Genomic DNA, 20291 nt, shown 5'->3' on the forward strand with positions numbered 1-20291 from the left:
GGTCGGCCCCGGGTGGCCGCGCCCCAGCCAGGAGCGGCGCGAGGCCCAGACGCAGCGGCGGCACCGGCGAGACGGAGGCAGCGTAGCTGTCCAGGCCGCCGTCTGTGCGGACCGTGAGATAGCCCCGCTGCGCGTGGAACTCCAGGGCGTGCAGGTCTCCTTGGCGAAGTAGGTGCCAGGACCGGCCAGCAGCGGCGCCCGCAGCGTTATGGCCGCTTCGGGCCGCAGGAGCCGCTGGGGCGCGCCGCCCAGGAGCGCGATGGCCAACTTGGCCAGGCGTGGAGGGCAGAGTACATCTGACCCGAAGGGCGGCACCGGCCCGGGTCATAGAGCGGCACGGGCCGGCCACTGCCTTGGAAACCCGCAGGCAGCCGGGTGTGCACGAGGGGCTGGAGGTCGAAGCACGTGTCCGCCATCCCCAGAGACTCTAGCACGTTCTCGGAGATCCAGCGCTGGTAGTCACGCCGGGGGGTGGGCAGCCAGGACACAGGCCAAAGGGAGAAAGCCAGCGTGCCGTAATGGCTCCTGGAAGAGGAGGAGCAAACTGGCAACTGGGCTGGGATGAAGGTTTCCAGGCACTAAATAGCCCCTCTCCCCACCAGAGCCACCGCCAACCCCTCTTTTTCTGAAAGGCCACCAGAGTTTCATTCACAGGTAGGGCTGCTTCACCTTCTTCCAGAAACTCAAATCCAGCTGACTTCAGGGATCATTAAATAGAGCACACTCACTATAATACTTCTGGAAAGAGGAAGGCGCAGTGTGCCCGGAATCACACAGCAAGTTGGGGGGTTGCTGGGAAAACAGTAAAATCTTTCACATTTTAGTCTAATTTGTTATCAAATGGAAAGCTAGATAGAGTATTAGATTGTTGGGGAGGGGAGATGACAGCCATCAAGTAGCTCAAAGATGATAAATAGGAGGCCAGCTTCAGCCCTCCTTTCTTCCAAGACACAGCAGACACTAATAATCAAAAGATTTTTTCCTTCCAGAGCAGGTGCAGTTTCAGAAGCTAAATTAGTGTCTCAGGACACTCCATGGAAGAAAGAAAATTCACAAAGCCTGTTGACTTTCCCCAACTGTAGCCTAGCCTCCCTTTTGACAGATGAGGAAGATGAGGTTCACAGAGGAAAAGTGTTTCCTCCAGGGTCACACAGCAAGTTTGGGAGGAGCCTGAAAGAGGGGAGCTGCATTCTTGCAGATGCGCAAACAGTACCAGAATCCTGTCTCAGCAGGAGATGTGAAGTCTGAGATTCAGAATTTGGAGAAGCAGAGGCGTAAATTTGAAAGGGGGCACTGCCCGGTGCCAGCAGGGCTGGGGAGGTGGGGTCCCTGAAACCGGGGGTGCCAGCTGGCCACAGTCCAGCCCCACAGCCGTACTGCTCCCAGAGTGGAGCTTCTCTTTGACTAGCCACCCCAGTCTCAGCCGATATCACTCACTATCTCATCAGCCTCTCGTTTATTTTGATCATGGCACTTGGCCAAATCTGCAAATCTATCTTGTTTATCTGTTCACTGATAAGAATAGTCACTCACAGGAGTGCGGAGGAGGCAACCTGATTGGAGTTTTTAGCTGCTGGCCTCAGTTTAGCTCAGTCCAGACCTACAGGAGGTGCTCAGTCAGTGCTGAGTTGATGAATGGAAAGAACACGAGCTTCATATGAAACTGGGTCTGGGCCCAGCTCCCCACTGGCTTGCTGGGCCACCCCTCTGGGCCTCTGTCTTCCTTGATCTCTGAGATCTCTTCTGGCTCTGACCAGCTAGGCTGAGTGGGCACAGCCTCTTCGGGAGGTTCTGAATTTCAGGGGGTGCACCTCTCACCTGGTCCTAGGGTTCACTACCAGCATGTCATCCTTGAGCAGGTGCAGAGCCTCCTGGGTGCTGCCCTTCCACAGCAGCGAGGTGGAGCGAAGCCTTCTGGACAGCCCTACAGAGGAGCAGTGGTCAGAACTGCTGAGGGTGGGATGTGGGACCCTGGGGTGCACTGCTTTCCCCCCCTTCATGCGTTAAGAGAGAACAACAGAATCACCTCTTTTGAAAAATCTAGCATGGATACAAATCCTGCCTATATTTCATTGGGCAAATTATTTAACCTCTCTAAGCCACAGTACCTCGTTTATAACGTGAGAGAAATGATTTCTGTATTGTGGGGCTGAAATGGGCATTAGCTGAAAGGCTTGGCACAGTATGCCTGGTCACAGTAACTGCTCAAAAAGCAATTGTTATCATCTATAAAATTCGACTCCATAAACTTCTTGAGGTTAGCGGCCAAACATTTTGTGCAAGTGGCTTCTCTGACCACTTGTAACTGTTGGATTATTGGATGTGACAAGTATTGGAAGGATCACAGAACTGAAATCCTTTCTACATAGTTTCTACGTCCATTCAACATAGTTCTGAAACATCTCTTTTGCCAAGGACCCTTGTGGGTGCCGGATTCAGCAGTGGCCACATGGAGTTTACATGGCGATGGCCAGTAAGCAAATACAGACATAGTACATCAGAATGGTGTATGCAGAAGGGAAGGATTCTTAGACCAGCTGGACAGATGAAGACCTCACAGAGAAGGCGGCCCTCACGCAGTGAGCCCTGAAGGTAGTAAAGGAGAGAGCCACAAAGTAAAGAAAGAGGGTCTCAGGCAGAAGTGATAGCAAGTGCAAAGGCCCTGAGGCAGGAATGTCTTGAAACGCTTCAGAAGCCGCACGGAACAACCAGGATGGCTAGAGAGGAATGAGAAGGGGCGAAGTCCCCAGGGAGCTACAGGCACCTGGAAAGGCTTTCCTCTGTGTGGGGTGGAGCCACTGCAGGAATTCTCAGCTGAGGAGTGATGTAAGCAGAAAAGTATTTGATCAAGGTTGCTCTAGCTGCTATGTGAAACGGACATTTGGGGCAACAGTGATGCAGGGGGGCCTATGGGGAGGTCTGTAAGACTCCGCTTTAAATGACGGAGCCTTGGACCAGGTTGCTGGCGAGGGGCTTACACTGCCCTTACACTGCCAGCTTGGCTTCCCTTGGCTTCATAGACATCCTCACTGCATCCTGTGTTGGATAAGTCACTCGTTTACAAGAGACAAGATTCCCACAGGGTACACAATGAATCTGTCCTCTGACCTTGCCTTCCTGGAGACAACCCAATGTCTTAATCTTTTTGGTTCCTCCCAAAAACATAGGATATGTGTAGGTACATATCTATGCCCATGGTGTGTGTGTGTGTATACATACATACATACACATATATGGAGATACATACTTAATTCAAACATATATTTGTATATAATACCTAATACCTAGATGCTGTTTATTGTGTACATTGTGTGTTTTATATTCATGCACACATATATATTACATGTGTGTGCTTGTTAGTTATTCATACAGTGGCATAATTGCACTCTTAGAATCTTTTTTTCCCCATTTAACATTACATCTTCCATCTACACAGACATTATCCTTTCCTTGCAGGGACACAGTATTTGTATAGCTGTGCCATAGTCTTTTTTTTTTTAGCTATTCCTTTATTTATAGATATTTGCCTCAGTCTTTTGCTATGACCACCAGTGAGACAATGAATAATTGTACAATGAATAATTGCCTGAGTATCTGTAGATACTCAAAGGAGATATATTTTTTAATTGCAATAGGTATCACTAATTGCCTTCCGCACAGATCATGCCAATTTAAATTCCTCCCCCATATGTATAAGAGGGTCTATTTTACCATAACCTCACCAACTCAGTACACCCACCTTTTAGTCTTTGCCAGTCTCATGGGGGAAATGTCTCCTGGCACAGTTTCAATTTGCAATTATTTTGTGAGAATGAAGTAGAGCATCCTTCAGTAGTTTTTAATATTTTTAAGCATCATTGGCATTTCCTTTTCAAGAAACTGTCTGATCTGTTCTTATCCTTTACCCACTTTTATGTTGGTTATTGGCCTTTGGATTGATTTGCAGGGGATCTTTACATATTAGAGAAATTAAGTCTTCATTATAGAATTGTCTGCAAATAGCGACTCATTCACTTGTCTTAACTTGATTTTGACTGCCAACTTATCTTAATTTGGCCACTTGATCTAAATTCCCAGACTTTATCTCAGCTTTTGCCTCACCGGATCTCTCTACCCCTGGCCCAGAGCCCAGGGATGGGGAGCTATGGCCAGTTCTGGGAGCAGAGTAGAAGGGCGCCGCCTGGCTGGGTGAGAACCTGGCAGTTCCTAGACCTCAGGTGCTTTGGCCTGAGCCACAGGAGTGTAACGTGACTCACCTGCAAGCTGGCTGGCCATCCTGTGGAGGGTCACTGGTGAAGGCCTCAGGGCCGGGCCCACCTCCTCCAGACCACCCATCATGCTGTGTGGTTGAAGGACAGATGCCAGGCCCTCAACCTGGCATGAACAATGAAGGTGTGGCATACTACTCCAGGGGGCCGTCCAGGGAGACCATGAGGCCCTCCTCCCACAGCCAGGACAGCATGAGCACAGGGAAGATCTTGGAGAGCCTGGAGATCCTGCAAATTGCAGGGGCCCCACTACCCCCTCCCCCTGCACCCCAGCTTCCAACTTTGCAGTATTCTAGGAAAGCACTGAATCCCCCTAATCAATGTCTCAGGCAAAAATTGCCCAGCCTGACTATGGTGATGGCACACGGGTGAATTGGTGACGGGAAGCCCACTGGGATTACAAGTGAGATGGAAAAAGGCACAAAATGTTGTAAAATAAACTATTATATTATTTTTAAAAAGTTGTCTAGCTTTTGCAGACCTGTGTGACGCTTAAACGCACACCAAAGGTGGTGCAGCTGGCCTGGATGGACCCTCTCGAGCTCCTGCCCTGTGCCAGGCCCTTGCCAGGCACTGCCCTCCTGGACACACCTCTGCCTCCCAGTGACTGAGAGGCCTTGGGCAAGTATGAGACTTTGTGAGATCCCGTTTCATCGCCCGTTCTCCATGTTGCAGAAAGGATGGAGCCAGAATGTGCGTGTGCCCGGCGACATGACAGCAAGTGGTATTGTTGGCCCATGAGTGGCAGCTGGAAAGGGGGGCCTCTGTCCTCACAGAGTCTCTGGTAGCCATGTGTCCACTTTAGGGGTCGTGTAGACAGCACCCAGGACAGAATATTCTGGGCGTGCAGCAGGATGTCCCAAGCTGTCACCTAACAGGGACATGGAGGGAGGGGGAGAACAGATCCCTTTGTGGCCAGGGGAGGGCAGCATGGGAGACAGGGGCCCTTTTCAAGTTCAGGAGGTTTGGGGCTCAGGGTTCCCTGGAAGGGACTCTGCCCTGACCCGTTTCCCTGTGATGTGATGTGGAGAACGGGCTGGTCCTCTCCAGATCTCAGGCTCCTCACCTGTACAACTATCAGAACGTAAGAAGGGCTCTGGCCACTGAGGCCCCCAGTCATAATCTCTGGAGTCCCCCTATTCCTGGGTTTCCCTGTTCTCCCACCCCTCGCCCTCTCTGTCCATAGGGCCCTGGAGGTCACCCGGCTGACCGGTACATGTGTACTCACTGGGGGGCCCAGAAGCAGGGTCTGAGCTGTTCTTCCTCCCAAAGTTCCCGGTCCAGAGCACCGTGTCATTGTGGATGACAGCTGCAGACGTGGCGGCCAGGCCAGGTGCCGACAGCCTGGCGCAGAATCCTGTCCACCTGGAAGGAGAGGAGACGCCCGCCTTGGATGGGCATAGAGACGCCTGCCCCTGGCCACCCCCACCTGAGGTCTGCACCCCTGCCCACTCCCACAGCACCCTGTCCGCACCCTGCTGGCCCTGCTCCTTTCTCTTCCTCCTGTGGCGGGAGTGGAGCCCGGTCAGCCTCCAGACCTGGGGTTCTCAGCCGTACCCCAGAGACCAGGGGTCTCTGTCCAGGCTGCAGTCAGAGCAGCTCCCCTGAAATCTGCTTTATATGTGGGGTTTCCCACGAACGCTTTTGATCAAAGAAACATTTCTTTGGCAAAATGTAAAAGGGGTTAAAACTACTGATCTACTCAAACCCTATCTGATGCCCTAGAAAACTCCCAGAGGGTTGGTCTGACTGCATGTTGGAGGATTCACTATTTAGAGGGGACCCCTGGGCCTCTTTGAACATTGACTAAAAATGCCTCATTATTAACAATGATGAGACGTAATGATGATGATATCAGCTAAAATGTATTGCATATTTAGACTATGCCGGGCATGGTATAAAATGCAGTTCATGCGTTCTCTCCCTTAATCCTCATAAAAAGTCAACACTAATTCTTCCTCATTTTACAAAGGAGAAGCTTGGGTCTGTGCACTATGAAATGAATAGCCCTTGTGGCTTATGGTCAGGGGAAGCAGGATTAGAATCCTGTGCTGACCCCAGACCTGATCCTTAGCTAGCTGCCAGGTCCCCGCCAGTGTCCTGCACTGACCTGTCCACCTGTAGCGTCCACTCGTGCCGGCCTTGCCCCCCTGTGCCCGAGTTTCCTCCTGTACAGAAGGGCTCACAGGGTGTCCTATAAAGAGGTCCATACATAATAGGCGCGCAGAGGCAGCTGGTTATGGCGATGCTGGCATTTTTGTTTCCTTGACCCCTGGGATCCACAGAACACCGGGCAGCCCCCTGTCCTTCACCTAAGCCTTCTGTGTATTTGCAGACAGCGGCGGTCTCTGCAGTGGCCCAGACTTTCTCCTGTGTGGTCCCATCGCCCCCCTCCCTTCCACGGCTCCCAGCTGACAATGTCAAATCCCCACCATGCTGCTGCTCCTTCGCCATGGTCACGTTTCATTTGTCTGTCTCGTAAGGTGAGTGCCCAGTGGGTGGGAACTGGCAGGCACAGACTAGAGCTGGCTGGTGCCACCTCGAGTGTTATGTACCCCCTCCATGGGGGTGGTGCCTAATCATCTTGCAGTGGCCTCTGATAGGGCTCTGTCATCGTCTGGTCCCACCAGACTCAGTTTCTCCACGGGTCTCTGAGTGCCGTATACTCCGCTGCCTCTGGACCTTCGCACAGGCCCTTCCTCCGCCTCGGTCGCACCCTGCACGCCCTCACCCCACACACACTGGGTATGTCCTGTTCACATCTCAGCTGAGACACCACTGCCCCCAAATCCTTCCTGGCCCCAAGGCCTGTTCCTCAGGTACCTGCAGTCCCCTGAACTACCTCATCCACAATCTCACCCCTGAGTTACAAAGGTTCATGTCTGGACAGTTGCCCTCACTCCAGGCCAGTAGCCTCTTGAGAGCAGGACAGTGTCTTCTTCCGGTCACATCCCTGGTACCTAGCCCACAGGGACAGGGTGGGCCAGGGGCACAAGCTCCGGGTGCTGGGCACACATCCCCACAGGGGCAGAGGTTACGTCTGGTCCCAAGGAAGCTGGGGGGGCATCATGTGGTGAATGAGGGACAGAGGCCAGGATATGGGGCTAGGTGTCACCCTAGAGAAGAGGCGAGGTGGCAGTAGAGGCCGGAGCCAAGCCTCAGGGCTGGTCTTCCCAGCTGGCAGCAGCCCACTGGGGGGATTGCAGGGTACAGAGACCTGCCACGGGGAACAAGGGGCAATTGCAAAGCAGACCTGGAGGAGAAGGGACAGTCCCACACGTGCTGTCAGCTGTCAGCACACCGGTCAGGCCCCAGCTGCAGCGGGCAGCCCTCTCTGCCACCCGCCCCCCACCCCCAGGGCTTCTCCCTCCCTGGGGAGGGCTCAGCCACGGCCCCTGTCTCTTCCTTGTTCTGATTACATATTTGCACATAGCGGTGACCTTGGCACCCCACTCTTGCTTCAGCTTGAACCCCCAGGGACAGCTCCTTCTCTCCCCACAGCCATGCATCGGGCATTGGGTGCTGGCCTGGCTGGCTCCCTTCCGGGGAGTGTGGGCACTGGCTGCACAGGTGTCGGGCTGTGAGACCATCACAGCAGCCCCCAGACCTTCCTCATCCCCTCAGGGCCGTGTGGAGTGGTGAGGGCACCAGCACCCACACCCCACTCCCGGGAGTGGGAGCTGCCTCTTTCTCAAAACCTTCCACTGTCTCCCAGACTGGCCAGAACCGAGAGAAGGCTCCTAGTGGGAGCTTCACTATAGCCAGACATTCTTTCAGCTCCCACCTCTTGAATCTGTGGCTTTGAGACTTGCTTTAGGCAGAGTGGATGGTCCCCCCTCCCAACCTGGGCCCCTAACCCACCTTTGCTCCTGGGGAACACTGCCCCCTCGTGGGCAAGGCTGGGATAGCACCTGGAGGGTGAGGCCTGGCTCTCCCAGACTTGCCCGCTGCCCCGGAGAGCCCAGGTTAGACCAGCTGCAGAGCTGCCAGCCGGTCCACGGACTCGTGAGAAAAATAAGTCACTTCGTTTGATGCCAGCAGGTGGTTTGTGCCCAGCATTCCATGGGGTCCCAGAGGAAAGTCACAACCTTAGGGAAGCTCTCCCAGCAAGCTCATGACAGATTTCATCACTGGGGCGGGATGGTCTCAGCCAGAGTGAAGCTCTGCAGGCTGCACCCCAAGTCTCCAGTCTGCAGCCGCCCTCTGGTGGGCACCTCGACACCTTCTGGGGACTCCTGGAACGCAGGTTTCCCCAGTAGACAGGGGCAGGACCAGCGAGTGCTCTCCATGGGGGCCCTGAGGGGTGAACTTTTTATTGCCCACTTGTTTAGAAACTTTATAGCCATTGGGCAGAGTCATTTTGTTCTGTTGAAACTCATTATCAAAACTTCTATTTTGTGGGTCATTTTTTTTTCATTGAATTTCTCTGATACTTCTTTATTTGTTTGCTTGTTTGTTTAGCATAAGCCTGATCTGCTGTCGAGGGGGAGATGGGGAGTTGAGAAGCCTGGCCCTAGGGGACAGGCTGACCTGCCCACTTGGAGACGATCTGCTTGAGAAACCCCTGATAGAGGAATGTTCCCTCGTAAGTGTGGGTTGAAGTGGGAGAGGAAGAAGTTAGCAGGAAGGTAAAAGGAGCCAGCTCAGCAAAAAACTGCTGCGGTCCTTTGAGGCTCCCACACCTCTTTGAGCCTCAAGCCTGCATGGCACAGAGTGACCTCCAGCATCCAAGCAGCTCAGAGGACCTGGGGTTGCCGTAGCAGCAGAGGACAGGTGGGCAGGGCCACAGTGATGGCTTGACCAACTCAGCATGGAGAGGCCCCCATGGAATGGCCGCTGCGGCCATGGGCACCTGTGTTGTCCCTCCCAGGGTCTCGCTATGAGTGGGGGAGGGTTTAAAGTGGGGCGGAGGTCTGGAGATCCTACCCTGGGGATCAAAGACAGAGCAAGAGACACACTTAGCCCCACACTGCGTGACTTACAGAAACCCCAGTGGCACTTAGAGCCCTCAGGTTAGACACCAGGGCACTGCGGCACAGAGAGGTCACGTGACTGGCCCAAAGATGCGCAGCTGGAGTTGGAGCCAGAATGGAGGCCAGGGCTCCTGGGTCTGTCTAAATCTTAGAGTCGTCCCGTGCACCCTGGGGCCCGGAGTGGCAGCACCAAGCCCACAAGGACCCACCGGGTGGGGAGGCCCAGGTGTCTCTGTTTCACCCATCTTCAGCTTGGGGAGGTGGAACTGCCAGAGGAAACAGCCAGCCATGAGCCCAGAGAGCAGGAAGAAGAAGCTGCAGGAGGCCGGGAGAAGCCACTTCTTGTTCACTTGCTGCAGACTGAGCTGCCCACCAGCCTGGAGAGGGAAAGACAGGCCAGGCTGCCTCAGGGGGTCGGCCGGAGGCCGATGAGGGCTGGGGAAAATCAGGCTCTCCCAAGCCCCACCCCACAACACAGCTCCTTCCTGGGTGTTCTCCAGCCTAGAGACTCTTGCTTCTTCTCCCCTCCTCTCCCTCAGCCCAGGATAGTGCTCTCCACAGAAGCAACCCCATTGGGGATGAGTTGGGGGACTTCAGTCAGAGGCCTGGAGACATGAAAAGGAAGAAGAGATGTTTCTGATTTGATCTGCGGGTGCAGTGAGTGAATACACATCAACACTCAACTCCCCAACCTACAGGGGAAACCCTGGAATTGTTAAGTGATGATGATGGAGGTGATGGGGGAGATTTAGGCCAGTATTTGAAACAAGCCTTCTTGGGACTGTGCCTCACCTGGTTCTTCATTCTCTCCAAGGTGTGGAAGATTCCAGCTCCTTGAGCACTCAGGTCGGTCTGCAGCCCAGGAGGCCCTGAGGCAGAAGAGCAAAGGTAAGGGAGTCCTGCAGGAAGGGCAAAGGGTCAGAGAACTGCTAGCAGACAAGGAAGGGGGTGAGGATGGAAAAGGGGGCAGAGCACCCCACACCCTCATGAAGCCCAAAGGCAAGAGGAATGGGGTGCAGAACCTGGGGATTTAGTCTGTTTAGTCTGCCCAGGTCAGTCCTGATTTTGGCACTGCAGTTCCCAGGCTCCGGGAAGCCCATAGTCCTGGGAAAACAGCCCTGTCACCCCGCCCTGACCATATCCCCCACCCTTCAGGGCTTAGTGCCAGCTCACCCACTTCTGGGAGGTTCGGGAAGGACCTCGCAACTCAAACCCAGCCACAGCTGGCCAGTGCCTCGGCATCCCTCATGTTGCAGGTGACAGAGGTGCTTCTGGTTCTGTGGCACAGGCTTCACAAGGCTCTTCATGAGGGTGGCAGATGTGGGGCCTGATTTCTCCAGCACTAACACCTCCAAATGCCCTCGGCCATGGGCATCATCTCCTGGGGTACAGGAACACATCTTTCAGTAAGGCTGGGGGGCACCCTATGGCCAAGGTGCTCCAGGTTGGCGGGCAAAGCTCCAGTCACATCTGCCAAATCCAAGGGTAAGGGAGACAATGGGCTGACCACTGGCCTCCCAATGCGTCCGTCCCCCCACCAGCTCTTCTGTTGATCCGACTACCTGGACGATCTTTTTTTTTTAAAAAAAAAAAGATTTATTTATTTACACATACAAAAACTGTTGTACAGGCCAGAGGTATGGGAGTGAAAGATTCATTAGAGACAGAGTGGGAGCAGAACAGGCAGAGTGATGGAGTACACTGCTGAGCAGAGCAGTGTGCGAGACAGGAGAGGTCTGCCGCGCCATGTGGGTCACCTCCCTGGCTGGGAATCGAACTCGTGCTGCAGTGGCTGCAGATCACTTCATAGTGCTGCGCTTTAACCTGTTGCACCACCAGGGAGGGCCCACCTGGACGATCTTTACTGAGGCTCCAGGTGGGCAGCGCCTGGTGTCACAGACCAAGTGCCGATTACGCACCAAATATAGTGCTGTCTGTGCTGCCACTATCACATCAGCCGCGCCAGGCAGGTTTCAGTCTACCCTTGTTTGATAGATGAGGAAAGCGGTGTGCAGAGAAGTGAGTCCCCAGCAGCGGCAGGACAGGCTGCAGGCCGGAGTGCTTGCTGCACAAACACTCAGGCTCCTGCCTGTGTCCCTGCCTGTGCTTGAGGCATGTGCACCTCTGCTGACAGGGCAGAGCAGGGCAGCAGCCCCTCTCTGCGGGCCCCTCCCTTGCCCTCTGTGGTAGCCAGGAGGGCATCCTTCTCTCACCACCTGAGCCCTTCTGGACTCCTAAATTTAGCCAGAAGGATCCACACAGGTCATGCAGCAGAGTGGCCACACGGCGGCAGTAGAAGCCCACGTGTGAAATCTGGCCCAACCTGCGCCTCTTCTGAAGGGTCTTGCCAGTCTCAGACAAGTGTGAGATGAGTCTGACAAGAAAAAGAAAATCTGCTCAGGCCCCCGGGATCTCACTTTCAGTCCTGAGGGCACCTGGAGAACCTGTGAGGTGGAAAACATGTGGAATCATTTCTGCTTGGAGAAGGAAACCCACGCTGGAGCCCGGCGGCTGTCTCATTGCTAGGAACCCGGTGCGAGCTTCCAGGGCCTGCCCGTAGAATCCAAATGATTTTCCCAAGGTCCATCCCCTGAGCTAGGGCCTCGGCAGCTAAGGCTGTCTGACAGGGGTAGAAGTCACCTAGGCTTAAATGGGGCGCCAGTGGCTGTGGGCAAGGCTGGAGGAGATGCCGGAGGACAGAGGTCTGGAGACTCAGCCCTTAGTCATCTGGCCAGGAGGCCGCCCCATAGCTAAAGGAAGGGCCCAGGGCCCAGGGGGAGTGGTGGGGAGCCCCTGAACTGTTCCTGCAGAAGCCACATGGGCTTCTTGACTTGACTAAACGTGCAGGGTCCACTGGCCAGCGTGGCCGCCTCCCTGACTAGCCAGCAGATACCTCTGAGCTGTGCAGCAGCCAGCAGCACCCGAGCAAACGCACTGTGATGCCCTTCTCAGCGCGGGCAGCTTGGCCGCCCTGCAGTCAGCCTCAGGGTGCCCGAGCTGTTGGAAACCTGCATGAGATGGAGAGACCACGCCCTTCATCCTCGGGAATGCCTTGTCAAGGGCACCAGAGGCTGCGGCTGTTGGCTGGGCCCACAGCTGGGGTTATGTGGAGAATCATCTGCAGGTGGCGTGCCAAAGAGAAAGCAAGGAAGGCCCCATCCCACAGCATGAAGTCCCGGGGCTACAAAAGGGACTGGATGGTGTGCTGCCAGGGGCCTCAACAACATCCAAGTGGGGAGGCGGAAACTTGGTTGTGGAGGCCCTTGGCCCAGCAAGCAGTGGCTGCGGCCACCCAGGGACAATCCTCAGCATTGTCAGGGAGCGAGACACCCATAAGGGGGCCCACAGCTGGGCAGGGTATGGTGACAGGTTCGTGTCCTGGCCCCGGCCTGGGTGGCTGCCAGAGGCAGGTCAGCCTGGCCCACTCTGGAAGAGGAGGCAAGAGCTTGTGTCCCCCACTGTGGTCTGTTTCTTGAGATTGGATGGTGTCTTCTTGCTAGATCAGCGGGGGCCTGCCATGTCCCCTCAATGAGCCAGGTGATCTGTCCTTTTTCCAGAACCCAGGGGTCATCACACTGTCTGATGTAGCATGTGGACCGCTCCCCCTCCTCGGTGACCACACAGGGTGATAAGGGAGTGGCAGGTGTCCCTAAACCGTCCATACCAAGGCTCGATTGTGTCCGCCACCTGCAGGTGGCAATTTCAGAAGAGCAAGCAAGCTCCATGATGACAAGGTCCAGAGCTGGGAGAAGTGGCCTGCAAGCCAGTCTCCACATCAGAGTATCATGCCAGAAATACACGTATCGGGAACATGAGCACACCGAAAGTATTGGATGCTCCCTACATGGCATAAGAGAACATGCTAAAGTATGTCCATAGCTGTCAGAACCCACTACATACCATTTGCCAAGAGTGATCTCATCAAATCTCCAGGTCATGGTCATGGTGCCCCACCTGGACTACCTTGAGCCACGTTGAGCCACTGGTCAACATTTTGCTGCAAATAACACCCTCTGGGGAAAACATCAGTTACTTCCTGGCAGGGCCACCTCTGTTCACCATGTTTTTTCTTTCTTTCTTTCTTTCTTTTTAAATATTTATCTATTTATGCATACAGAACTGGGAAGCAGGCCAGAGGTGCAGGGGAGTAAGGCTTCACCAGAGACAAAGTGGGGAGCAGAACAGGCAGATCAACGAAGTACACTGCTGAGGGGAGCAGTGGGCAGGTCAGGAGAGGTCTGCTGTCCCATATGGGTCACCTCTGGGGCGGGGATTGAACTTGCACTGAAGCGGCTGCGGCCAGCTTGCAGTGCTGCATCCTAACCTGTTGCAGGGAGGGCCCTCGCCATAGTTTTTCTACAGTAGGCCCAGGATCTAGGGCCCCAGAGTGGATGTGATGGTCACGTGGTCTTGATCAGCTAGCTCTTTCCTCAAGATGCAGGGCTTTATTGTGAGCTCACTAATCTGTCACATCCAGACCAATTTTGTGACTGAATGGCTGTAATTTTCTACAGCAGGGGTCACCCCATGGTTATCCTCCCGTTGGTCCAGTTCTGGAGGGTCCTATGGCCTGGCTATACAGACCATTGGCTGTGAAGCTCAGAGGCTGTTTACAAAGGTGTGAGCAGTTATAGGGACCTCACAGAACCTGGAAGCAGAGAGTAACATAGAAAGGCCCTCCTGGAGAGGACCCCTTCTGTACAGGCATCCAACCAGCCTTAAACCAGACATGCAACCCACAGGAGCTAGGGCAGTAACTATGTCAACCCCCTCCTCCCCTCTGGCCTCTGCCAGTGACACCCCCATTGACCAAGAATATCTGGGAGCCACACAGTAAGGTATGCTGATGATGGGGGCCCATGAGTCAGTCCCTGGCAGAAAAGATGAGCGAAGGCCAGGGAAGGGTGAGAATGGACGGGTTGGGGTTGGGGTGCGATTAGAAGATATTTGACACTAGAGGGGGTGGTGTTGATAGGGAGGCCAGGGGGATTCTCTCCCCAAGGGAATCATGTGAGCATGGACCTGAGGGAGATATAGTGATTCATCTAATCCTTACAGATGAGAAGGTGGGTGTTGGTACATTTCCCATTTTATAGTGGGGGAAGCTGAGGCACAGTAAGAATAAACCAACTTAGAGTTTTTGGGATCACACAGCTGGAGTTGGCGGTTGGGATTTCAGGCCAGGCAGTTTCACTCCAGAGATCCTGATCTTAAGGTGGTAGAGGCCCGTGGGCATCATGAGGAGGCAGAAGTCATGTCAGGACATTTCAGACAGTGATTAGTCATCGTAGAGGTCATTTGTTGAACGCTGACTATACACTGGTTGCTGGCTCCAGTGGGGTGGAGGACAGAGGGATGAAGAGCCTCTGTCCGGAATATAAAAATGTGTACAAATCAAATCCCAGCCGATTGGGATACACTCCACTGTAGAAGGCCCAAGTGGGACTCCCTTAGGCAAGGGGGGCCCCACTAGCCCAGTGGGGGTTTGTGTGATGAGCCCACCCTGGCTGTGGAGGGTGGGTGTTAGGGCTGGAGGTACATTCAGTGAAGTGTTGTGACAGCAGAGAGGGGGAGATCAAGGATGGAGAGGAAGAAGCTCTGAGCCAAGACGATGTGCTTGAGGGGTGGCCAGGCACCCGGTTTAGGATGCAGGAGACTTGTGGGGGCGCAGAGGGTCTTAGGTCAGGCATGAGCAAGTGCCAGGTCACACTGGTCCCACCTCGGTAGTGATTTCCTTCCCGAGCCTCCTTATGGAGACCAGGGCCATGTCTCTCAGATGGGCACTCGCTACTCTCTTCTTAACCCCAACCCCACAGGGGCCACCCAGCTCTGGTCGGAATTTAGCAACCTCGTGGGGTCTCCGCTAGCCTAACTGTAAGGTTTCACTTTGGGTAAAGGATACTGTTTTAACTTACAAATAAACTATTTATTTTTATGTTATTTCCCCTTACAGATTTATGAATTTCTTTAAGGGATAAACACATAAATTTATTGAAGGGAAAAATAGTCAAATTTATAAAGGAGCGATATGGACTTAAATATCCAGGTGGTTCACAACTCTGGCAAAAGCCATAGAAGGACAGTAATGACTCGTGTTTAGGGTACTCTGGTAGTGCCCTAAAGGTAGAAAGCACGGTGGGGGGGAGGAAGGAAGGTGGGATGGGGCCCAGCTCCCCCAAGGGCTGGCGGACCCACCAGCAGCCAGAACACGTCACATTTCTGCGGGGCGAGGGTGGCTAGCAGGGGAGGAGCCTGGACCAGGGGTCAGCGTGCTGCACGGAGAGGCAGGGCAGGCTTCTAGCGCCCCGTGGTACCTGGCTGACCTGGTGGGCACAGAGGTGACCTTGAGCCTCCAGTCCTGCCCGGTGTGACTCACTCAGAACATTCAGTCGTCTCTAATTGGGTTTTACTGAGTACAGGTGACGGCGGAAGAGGCCAGCCCACCAGCCTCCCGGGCCCTCAGCGAGTAGAAGACGTGTACTCGGAGGAGATGGAGAAGATGGACTCGTGCCTCCGAAGGCTGCAGCGCTTCAGGGGGTAAGTGCGACGTCGGCCTGACCCCTTGTGATGGTTCATCCTGTTCCACAGGATGAACATCTGATTTTCCAAGACCTTCAGCTTCATTTCACTGAACACCAGCCGCTCGAGGATCTTGTCCTGGAGGGCAAAACAGGCGTGCAGCCTCTCGAGCTCCTTGGCGCCCACGGCCTGGCTGTGGGCTTTGGTCTTGCCCGCACCTTTGTCTTTGACTTTGTCTTCGGCTTGGCACGGGTCTTTGGGTTTGGCCTCAGGAGGCTTGGGTTTCTCTGTCTCTTCCTAAATGTCACACCACCACAAAAAGAGGAAAACGGGTTACTAGGGAGACCCCTTTCTAGGCAAAGGCCTTTCTCAGCATTGCCCAGGATGTAGGGCCGCCCCCAAAATGCCAGGACCCACAATGGCCATTGGTTTATAGGAATCAATGAAGTGGCCCCCACTCAAGGAGGACATAGGCCCTTAACCCAGTGGGCGAGTGCCCAGACCCTGCACTGGCCTCGTGTCCCTCTCAGCCTTTTCAGACCCCGGAAAAGCACCCACTGCTACACTTGCGTGGCTTCAATCATGCCCCGCTCTCTAAGCCTCATCTGCACCCCCACGGTTATTAGCATTGCCTTTTCTTTGGGGGGGACTCAGCTACAAACAGCTGGACTATTTAAAGCCATTTAAAAATTAAATTATTTCAAGACACGTCAAAAATATGTAAATCAGCTGACAGCGCAGGGTTAGAGACACCAACCCACCTGCTGTTAACAATCCAAATACAGCTTTTCACTCCCTAAAACCTTGTCTATGAATAACCAACTGTTGACCTCACCGAAAATAGAGTCAATGAACACATATTTTGTATTTTTTATGTGCTAATATGCAGTGTTCTTAAACTAAAAGGGCATTAAGAAAATCATAAGAGAAAATACTGTAGTTATCAATACTGTAAATGTCAAAGAAAATTGGTGCAATCCAAAATGGTGCTGATGGGGTCAACTGTATCACAGCTGATACCCATGTTCCCTCACCAGCTTAGGAGAGAAAATACCACAAATGTAATCGATGTCCCCCATGGATCTCTCTCCTGTACTGTTCTCTTCCCTCTCTGATCCTCCTCCTCTCCCCGCCCCCCCAGCTGCGATTCTGAATTGGCTTTTCTTTTCCATGCATTTCTGCAAGAAACCAGAGGTTCTAAAGACAGGCTTGTTCACCCTGCCCACGACAATATCCAGAGACATTTTGGTCACAAGAAGTTGTCACAAAAAGGGTGAGAGGTGCTGTTGGCACTTGGAGGGTGGAAGCAGCGATGTTGCTAAATCTCCAGCAACACACGGGACAAAAATATGCTCAGCTCAAAATGCCAGTGTGTTGAAGCTGAGAAATCCTGCCTCAAAGACATACTTGACCTGTTGATATGATCCATGAACAAGATAGGACTTGTTTTACATGTTTTTTTTTTTAAGATTTATTTACTTATGCATACAGAACAGGGATATAGGCCAGAGGTGCAGGGGGTGGTGAGAGGATTCAGTAGAGACCGAGTGGGGAGCAGAGCAGACATATCTACTGAAATACATTGCTGAGGGGAGCAGCGGGCATGTCAGGAGAGGTCTGCCATGCCATGTGGGTCAGCTCCTGGCAGGGGATGAACTTCTGCTGCAGTGGCTTCAGAGAGCTTCATAATGTGGTGCTTTAACCGCTTGTACCACGAGGGAGGGCCCTTATTTGCATGTTTTTTTTTTTTTAAAGATTTATTTATTTATTCATACAGAACTGGGGTACAGGCCAGAGGCTCAGGGGCGGTGAGAGGCTTCACCAGAGACAGAGAGGGGAGCAGAACAGGCAGATCGACGAAGTACACTGCTGAGGGGAGCAGCGGGCGGGTCAGGAGAGGTCTGGCTCGCCATGTGGTCTCCTCCGGGGCAGGCGGCAGGCGGGAATCGAACTCATACAGAAGTGGCTTCAAATTCTCAGTGCTGTGCTTTAACCCGCTGCGCCACCAGGGAGGGCCTGTTTTGCATGTTTTTAAATTTTTTTTGTAAAAGTTTTCACAATCCATTGACCCATTGATCTATTTTAGAGATGAAACTATGATAAGGCATCCATCTTTGGTTCATCCATTTTAATTTTTTCCACTTAAAAAAAGTAGTAGTTGGATGATTGAAAAAGATACCTGCACCCCCATGTTTATTGCTGCTTTATTTACAATTGGAAAAACATGGAAGCAGCCCAAATGCCCAAAAGTAGATGACTGGATAAAAAAGATGTGGTACATATATACAATGGAATATTACTCAGCAACCAAAAAAGAGAAACACATGTCTTTTGCAGCAACTTGGATGGAGCTGGAAAAGATCATGCTTAGTGAGATAACCCAGAAAGAGAAAGAAAAATACCGGATGGTTTCACTCATAGCAGGAATATAATGGACCAGGCAAGAAAATAACAAAAATAATGAACAACCATATACCAGAGACATTTTGAGGGGGTGGAGTGGGGAATGGGATCAAAAATGGGGGCGGGGGAGGGAAATGCACATTATGGTGATGCCACACGGGTGACGTGGTAATGGGAAACCCACGGGGATTACAATTGAGATGAAAAAAAAAATGTACAAAATGATGTAAAAATAAGCTGTTGTAAAAAAAAAAAAGTAGTAGTTGGGCCCTCCCAGGTGGTGCAACAGGTAATTACGCAGCACTGCAAACCAGCAGAAGCCACTTCAGTGTGAGCTGGATCCCCACCCTGGAGGTTCTCCACATGGCGTAGCAGACCTCTCCTGTCTCACCCGCTGCTCCCCTCAGCAGTGTACTTGATCTGCCTGTTCTGCTCCTTACTCTGTCTCTGGTGAATCCTCTCACCTCCTGTACCTCTGACCTCTGACCTTTACCCCATTTCTGTATGCATAAATAACCTTAAAAAAAAAATGTAGTAGCTGTGACTATGGTCAGGGCACGTTGATTTTGACCAGGCCTGGGATGGTCTCTATTTTACAGTTCAGGCAACTGAAACCTTGACGGTAAAATTGTGAGGGACGCATTTTGTCCTCCATCACCCGAGATCAGGGACTTGGAGTAGAGATGTGATTCCTCAGTCTTGCCCATTCTCTGGATACCTTCCCTGTCCCCCTGACCCTCTTATCACTTCCAGCAGAAACTAAGCCCCTTTTGCTCACCTGCTGGGGCTCTGGGGGGGCGGGTCTGAATTCATGCTTGACCAGCCAGTTGCTAAGCAACAGTAGAAGGAATAGGATGGCAAACAAGATTGGTTTATAGCTGATCAGCCCAGCTATCAATGCTCCTATGGTGCCCGAGGAAGCAAGCATCCAGTGGAGATACCTAAAAAGAGACATTAGTTCCTCCAGTAGTATGGGCCCCCAACCCCTGCTTTGGTCCCTGCTTGGGACAGTTGCCCTCCATGATAGGAGCCAGGGCTGCCCACTGCCCAGAGTCATAGATGGCCCCTCCCCTCTGCTGACGCATAACAATAATAATAACTGCCCCTGTGTTGAAGCAGCTGCTATGCGCAGGCCTTTGACAGGTGGCTCGCGGGCATCATCTCATGACATCCCCCAGGTCATGTAGGCTTTCATGCTATATCTTCTTTGATTAATGCTCTGAGCCTTGCCACTGTAAATAACGTCCAGCAATATGATGCCCCTACCCTCATTGCGAAGGACACTACAAAGAAACATTATCCAAAGTTGGGAATAAGCCTAAAGAACACTGCAGGATCAGAGCCAGACTGCAATACTGTCTAAAGTGCTTACTTATCAAGCTCACTGGATGCTTTAGGGGAAGGTGACTTTGATTTACTCTTTGTATTTATTAGGGTGCCAGCTCTGTGAAGTCAGATGTTAATGTTTTAAAGATGGGTAATTGCCCCAGCAATTCTTCTAATGGGTCTACATCCAAACGGATGGAAAGCTGGGTCATGGAGAGATAACTGTGTAACCATCACTTACAACCGCCGAAAGGTGGAAGCAACCCAAAAGCCCACCAATGGATAAATGCATAAATGTGGATACAAATGCACAATGGAATCATATCTTAAAAGGGAATGAAATTCTGAAACATGCAGGATGAACTTTGAGGAAATGATGCTACATGAAATAAGCCAGGCACAAGAACACAAAAGCTGTTTGCGTCCACTCTACTTGGTATCTAGAGTAGCCAAATATATGGAAACAGAAAGTAGAATGGGGTCTCCCTGATAACCGGGGTGCTAAGTCTCAGCACTGTCACTACCTCAGCCTGTGTTGATCCTGGCCAGGGAGGTGACACACATAATGCAGCAGAATTCTCCTGTCTCCCCCATGGCTCCCCTTAGCAGTGTATTTCAGTAGATCTGCCTTTTCTGCTCCCCACTAGTCTCTGGTGAATCTTCTCACCTCCTGCACCTCTGGACTACACCCCAGCTCTTGTATATATTAATAAATAAAATAATCTTTGAGAAAATAAGAGAGCAGCTTAAAAATAAAAAGAACATGCTTTCTCTTTATGCGGCAGGTGGCAGAACCAATGTA

The 20291-nt window shown here is 52.5% G+C and overlaps 2 protein-coding genes across 2 annotated transcripts in view; both read right to left on the minus strand.

Moving 5' to 3' along the window:
- The window catches only part of LACTBL1 (lactamase, beta-like 1), a 13659-nt gene extending 474 nt beyond the window's left edge, over nt 1–13185 (minus strand). The window contains 13 exon segments of the mRNA XM_012722091.1: nt 8–141; nt 144–284; nt 287–525; nt 1819–1924; nt 4257–4371; nt 4373–4524; nt 5485–5609; nt 5611–5633; nt 7238–7323; nt 9483–9618; nt 10034–10110; nt 12906–12928; nt 13142–13185. Of these exon segments, the coding sequence (XP_012577545.1) occupies nt 8–141; nt 144–284; nt 287–525; nt 1819–1924; nt 4257–4371; nt 4373–4524; nt 5485–5609; nt 5611–5633; nt 7238–7323; nt 9483–9618; nt 10034–10110; nt 12906–12928; nt 13142–13185 (1401 nt within the window).
- A 2515-nt stretch (nt 13186–15700) lies between these two features.
- Nucleotides 15701–19091, minus strand: LOC105853378 (chromosome unknown open reading frame, human C1orf234). Its single transcript, XM_012722092.1, has 2 exons — nt 18942–19091; nt 15701–15898 (listed from the first exon to the last, which is right to left on the minus strand). Exons 1-2 carry the CDS (start codon nt 19089–19091, stop codon nt 15701–15703), a joined length of 348 nt encoding a protein of 115 aa, XP_012577546.1.
- Nucleotides 19092–20291: the final 1200 nt, after the last annotated feature.

This window comes from Condylura cristata, unplaced genomic scaffold (assembly GCF_000260355.1).
Source record: "Condylura cristata isolate star-nosed mole 26May11 unplaced genomic scaffold, ConCri1.0 scaffold00008, whole genome shotgun sequence".
In the NCBI taxonomy this organism is placed as follows: domain Eukaryota; kingdom Metazoa; phylum Chordata; class Mammalia; order Eulipotyphla; family Talpidae; genus Condylura; species Condylura cristata.